This window comes from Triticum aestivum, chromosome 4B, assembly GCF_018294505.1.
Source record: "Triticum aestivum cultivar Chinese Spring chromosome 4B, IWGSC CS RefSeq v2.1, whole genome shotgun sequence".
Classification (NCBI taxonomy): domain Eukaryota; kingdom Viridiplantae; phylum Streptophyta; class Magnoliopsida; order Poales; family Poaceae; genus Triticum; species Triticum aestivum.
In genome coordinates this window covers 466,057,619-466,063,156 of record NC_057804.1, presented here as the reverse complement: position 1 = coordinate 466,063,156, position 5,538 = coordinate 466,057,619, and the positions used below count along the sequence as shown (strand labels likewise).

The 5,538-nt window shown below is 49.9% G+C and overlaps 1 protein-coding gene across 1 annotated transcript; it reads right to left on the bottom strand.

Annotated features, from left to right (window-relative positions):
- Positions 1-3,349: 3,349 nt before the first annotated feature.
- LOC123092745 (probable carboxylesterase 8) lies at positions 3,350-5,276 on the bottom strand. Its single transcript, XM_044514563.1, has 2 exons — positions 3,853-5,276; positions 3,350-3,540 (listed from the first exon to the last, which is right to left on the bottom strand). Exon 1 carries the CDS (start codon positions 4,861-4,863, stop codon positions 3,874-3,876), a length of 990 nt encoding a protein of 329 aa, XP_044370498.1. The 5' UTR covers positions 4,864-5,276; the 3' UTR covers positions 3,350-3,540; positions 3,853-3,873.
- Positions 5,277-5,538: the final 262 nt, after the last annotated feature.

Below are 5,538 nucleotides of genomic sequence, written 5' to 3'. Positions count from 1 at the left end.
ACCTTTGGCAGGCGAAGACCACCATTAGTCAGGATAGCTTGTACTAGTTGTCCCCTTTCAAAATTGCCGTTGTTGGATCCCTTCCCGCTCAATATTTGGGGGGGGGGGACCAGGGCCTCTATAAATAGGGCTGGCCATCACAGTAGAAGGGGATCGAATCCTTCCTAAGCAGAACGCCACATCACCACAAGAACACCTCTCCTCGCGAGGCTGTTCTTCCTCTGTACTGTTCATCATCGGCCCAAGAGGCAAACCACCACCACACACAGGAGTAGGGTATTACACCACAACGATGGCCCGAACCTGTATAAATCTTGTGTCTCTTGTGTTGTTCATCAATTTAGCTTGGGAACGCGGAGAGGCTGAGAGCGAGATTCGGTAGGAGGAGATCTTCGTGCGCACCCCAGAGTTCGAACCTTAAGGGTTTTGTTGGAACCCGATATCCGACAAACATGAGCATATATTGAAGAGGCATTGTAGCTAGGCCTTGTGGCAATAAATCTAACACTACTAGGGATAAGCGTAGTGGTGGTATGGGGTAGAATGACAGCAGCGCGCCACAGCTAACTTGCTAGTAGTACCGCGGGGTACGACCCCGCACTGTTGTTACTTATATTAGTAGGAGTGCGGGGGTTGACCCTCGCTACTACTAACCTACTAACTAGTTGCAGCACGGTAATTAAGCCCGCGCCACCACTAATTTTTTTCTGCATATTTATACTATACTGATACAAAAATTATACAGAATTTTATATAGTCCAATGTATACATACATCATTGATACAACAATGTCTCATCATCATCATCATCATCATCATAAGTTAACCACTAGCTAATTGTTATCATCTAGGTAAATAACTTCCGGACACATAGTAGTCATTACCCTAGATCGTGACAAGTACTAGGACCTACTCCTCTCTCTTAGGGATAATAGAATAAAACAGAAAAATCCCTCAATCTCCATGATGGAGCACAGAGATCTATCGGTCTCCGATTGTGGCCTACACTCATTCACTATTTGTCTCCATCCTTCAATTTTGAGGCATCCATCTGGTTGGCATTCAGTCGAGTATCTATATTTGAAGCTGACCTTCAAAGGGCTAATAATTATCATCCGACCTTCAACATCCATCAGCGCAGGCACAACAACATTTGAGAGCTTTTTTTGAAGAACATAATAATAACATAGTTAGCAATGTAGTTTACTTAAGAAGAATGTTTGCAAAATATGAACTAGTGAAAAATAGTACCATGATATTTCTATGAATGTTAGCATCACTCAACTTGTGCACTAGTGGCACGTATCCTATAGTAGTTCGGCCAGGTCCAAAAATGCTTTTACGACAGAACATCATTAACAAAGGAGACAAGATAATTCTTCTCCTCTCAAGTTAGCTCTGAGCCAGTAGTGTAATAGGTCTCGTCTACTATCTTCCGTGTATTTCTTGAAGATAGAAAATAAGCTGTCAATTATAAATAAACAAGTTAAGTTAGGGGTGAATGACAACTATTTTTAAATAAGCAATATAGATGATTCAATAAGCTTATTTAATAAACTCACATGGAGATAGAACTAGAATTATGTCCAGATCCACCCAAATGTCTTTATCATGTTGAGGACCAGTGATTGGATCATATTGAGGAACGCCAATATCGAAGGTTATTCTCATACCCTCCTCAAATCCGCAAACCTTGCATAATTCTCTCCAATTTGCACAATCACAATATGTGTGACTTGCTTGATTATAGATCATAGCAAAAATGAAACCATGTTTCGTCTTATGGTAAGCATTCCTCTTATCTGGCTTATCCATGTCATCGAAAGAGAGCTTCTCTAGTACATAATGTCTTGCATAACAGGGGATGCACTAGTCGGATTATAAAAAGCGGAAAAACTACATGTTAAAGAAGAAAAAGAAATATGTACCGCTGAAGTTACCTATTATATAATATTCAAAGCCATCTTTAAACATGAGGGAGAAGCACATATCATTTTTCAAGTGAGGATTGTTGCAGATACCCCCATCGTCGGTACAATCATCACACTCGGGGATCCTATCGTCGTCATCCATTTGTTGTGTTCATAATTGAAAGATTAAAAATCGATGACAAATACCAAAATGTTTCTCCCCTGTGGACACTTCATGAAATTTCAAACTAGCACATAGTATTCCTCATGCAGAGTGGAGGAAGGGGAGGAGGGAGGGAGGAGGAGCCAGAGCAACGACGAGAGAGGGAGAAAGAGGGAGGGGAGGGAGTGAGAAACAAACGACAGGGAGAGGATATGGGTCGCTAAGTAGTAGCGCGGGGCACGGGGCCCGCGCTACTGCTAAGCCCATTAGCTGTAGCATGGAGCTACAGGGCGCGCTGCTGTTAAGTGGAGCCCACTAGATGGCCCCGCGTATCCACAGTAGTAGTGCGGGGTATATAGCTCGCGCTACTGCTATCTTGTTAGTTGTAGCGCGGGTTATATACCCCGCGCTGCTACTATGGCCTGCCCCGGGGGCATGGTGGGGACCACTTAGTAGTAGCGCGGTGTTAGCGTACCCGCTACTACTACTTTGTACCTGTAGCGTAGTATTTTATCCCGCGCTACTACTGAATAGCAGTAGCGCGGCCCACTTACCCCACCTACTATTAAGTGGCTGCCTATAGAGTTCTCCCTAGTACTGACGGTTGTGAGGCGAGTAAGTTAAGGGATTGGAGTTGTTTTTTAGAAGAAAACGAGTGCAAGAAGAGTGATGCTGAGAAGGAGAGGCATGAGTGAACTTGGTTGTGTGAGACATGCATCGTACATGGGTCTAGGATCATACCTACACCTGCGAACAAAGTAGAAAAGTTAGAGACAAGCAAGATTCATTTTGATGTATATGATCTAATAGTCAATCCGATTTATGCAGGATAAAAAGCGTGATGGTACACCCGAAAAAAACAATTAGAGATGAAGACACCATCGAACGTCATAACCTAATAAATCCGAAATATCGATCAACTCAGTTCAGTTTGACTCTTCACTTTTAGATGTAAAAGTGCTGATCTCTAATTGTAATAGCCCGTAAAAACACTCGCAACCGAGAAACGGTGAGCAAAGCACGCGTGCTTCAAATTCTACTAGCAGGTCTACACAATACTCCCTCCTTCGCAAAATATCAAATGAGGTTGACTTTTTTGATCTTTATCGTTCAATTTTGACTATATTTTTCACTCATTTGTATGTCTACAAATTGGTATGAAGGCATATGAAACAAAATTAATTTGCAAAACAAATATGATGATACCATTTATACATGTTTAATCCATATGTGATTTGGTATATATTAATGATCAAAGTCGTGTATGAGAGACCGTGTAAAGTCAAGCATGCCTTATATATTTTTTTTCAGCAAAAGAAAGAAGCAGCATGCCTTACAGTTTACTAGAAGGGAAGGGGTGAGGTAGCCATGAAAATAAGATAAGAGTTTTTTCTCCACGAACTTTCTAATTGTAACAAGCACGTGGCGATCTCAAGTTGCCGCCGGTAGTTGGTAAAAATTACTCCCTCTGTAAACAAATATAAAAGCGTTTAGGTCACTAAAATAGTAATTTAAATGCTTTTATATTAGTTTACGGAAGGAGTAATAAATAACGCAAAAAGGGTAAAAACAAACGTGACAAAAATCCATTCAAAAAGTGGGGATAATACTGCAATCCAGTAGCTCGACACTCTACTGATTGTACTTGCCGGCGTAGGAGTAGACTCCGAGCCTCAGCCCGTCAGTCCAAGTCGATCAATCATAGCATGGTGAAGAAGATATGATTGATATATTAGTCGTTTAAAAATTGTACTAGATGAGACAGCGCCGTTGTAACAACCTCCGCTTTTGGATCCACCGATCACAGCCTGCTCCTCGCTGCGTATACGTCGACGCCGTCGTCGGCGTGGCGGCGGACGAAGTCCGTCACCTGCGCCTTGAACTCCGCGGCGCAGTTATCCTTGAACAGCTCCATCGCGTGGTACCCGGCGCCGTCCATCTGCGCCTCCACGGCCACCCCGGCCTTCCGCAGCGCATGCACCAGCACCCTCTGCCGGTCCCTCGGCGGGTCCTTCTTACGGCCGAGCACCAGGCACGGCGGCAGCCTCCGCAGCCGCTCCACCCCGACGCCGGCCAGCATGGCCTCCGGGTTGCAGTACTCGTGGTCCCGGTCGGCGCCCAGCGGCAGCGCGAGCTCCCAGAGCAGGTCGTTCGCCGGCAGCGGCAGGACGCGGTCGTCCACCGACGCCGCCTCCGCCGACGTCCTCTCCACGCCGCTGTGGTGCGCCTGGTTCAGTATCAACCCCCGCAGCTCCACGCCCTCGTCCACCGCCGCCAGCGCCGCGCGGAACGCGATGCTGGCCCCGTTGTGGCAGCCCATTATGAAGATCGGCCTTCCCGGCGACTCGGCAGCGTACGAACGCACCCACCTGACCGCGTCGGCGGCGTCGTCGAAGGCGGCGGGCAGGCGGTGCTCGGGCGCGAGGCGGTAGTCAACGGAGGCGACGGCGGCGGGCACGGTGGCGGCCAGTACCGCGGCGTTGTTGTGGAACGGCTCGGAGGCCGCACGGAAGAGCACGTACCCGCCCCCGTGGAAGTAGACGATCAGCGGCAGCCTGCCGCTGCGGGGCGCCGCGGCCATGCCCGGCACGAAGAGGCGCACGCTCGTACCCTTGGCGTCGTCGAGCGGGACGTCGTTGGAGTGGACAATGCGGCGCGCGGGGCCGCCGTCGGCGGTGGTGACCGCGACGGGCTCCCCCGAGGGCGCCGCCGGGAGGAGCTTGGCCTGGCCGTTGCGGGTGAGCGAGCCGTCCGGGTTGAAGCGGATGTTGAGGTACTTGTACGGGTCCATCGCTCTCACCACCCACCGCGTCGCTGTAAGAAGCTGCCGGCTAGGCGAGGACGGCGTCGACCTGGGTGCTGCTCTCAGTCTCAGTCACACGATACGGCGGTGGAGCTGCACAGCTGAGCGCGGAGCGCATATATAGCTCGCGCGGACTGGAGCTGGCGCGGTTGCCGGTTGGTAGTTGCGAGCTGAGACTCGGCTTTGAGCAGCGCACTAGCGAGCTCGCACTGCTCCCACCAGAGAGCGACGCGGGCGCGCGCGTGACACCCGGGCCGTGGTGGTGGGCTGCCACATGATCGACGGGTGACGCCGCCGCGCGGCCCGCGCCGTCCACACAGTGACACGGCGCACAATGCGCGCGTGGGCTACAGCCGAAATCGGACGGCCGGGGGCGCCCGAGCCCCAGCGGGATTCATACCTGCGATTGGACGGATGGATGGACGGGAAAGCCGGGAAAGGAACCTAGTAGCGAGGGATAGATACTCCGGCTCGCCTGCCTGTCACCTCCTGATTAACCTTAATGGCGCGCCAGCTAAACGCCACATGCACCTTGTACGAGTGGCCCGGATGCGGCCACCCCGGCAGAGCCCGTGCCGTGCCGTTACTGCTACTCTATCGTGCAACACCCGCGAAGTGACGAGTGGTGAATGCTGATCCAGATCTACCGATCCGGCAATTAAA

Coding starts and splice junctions, on each gene's coding strand:
- LOC123092745 (XM_044514563.1), bottom strand. CDS start 4,863: ATGGACCCGTACAAGTACCTCAACATCCGCTTCAACCCGGACGGCTCG.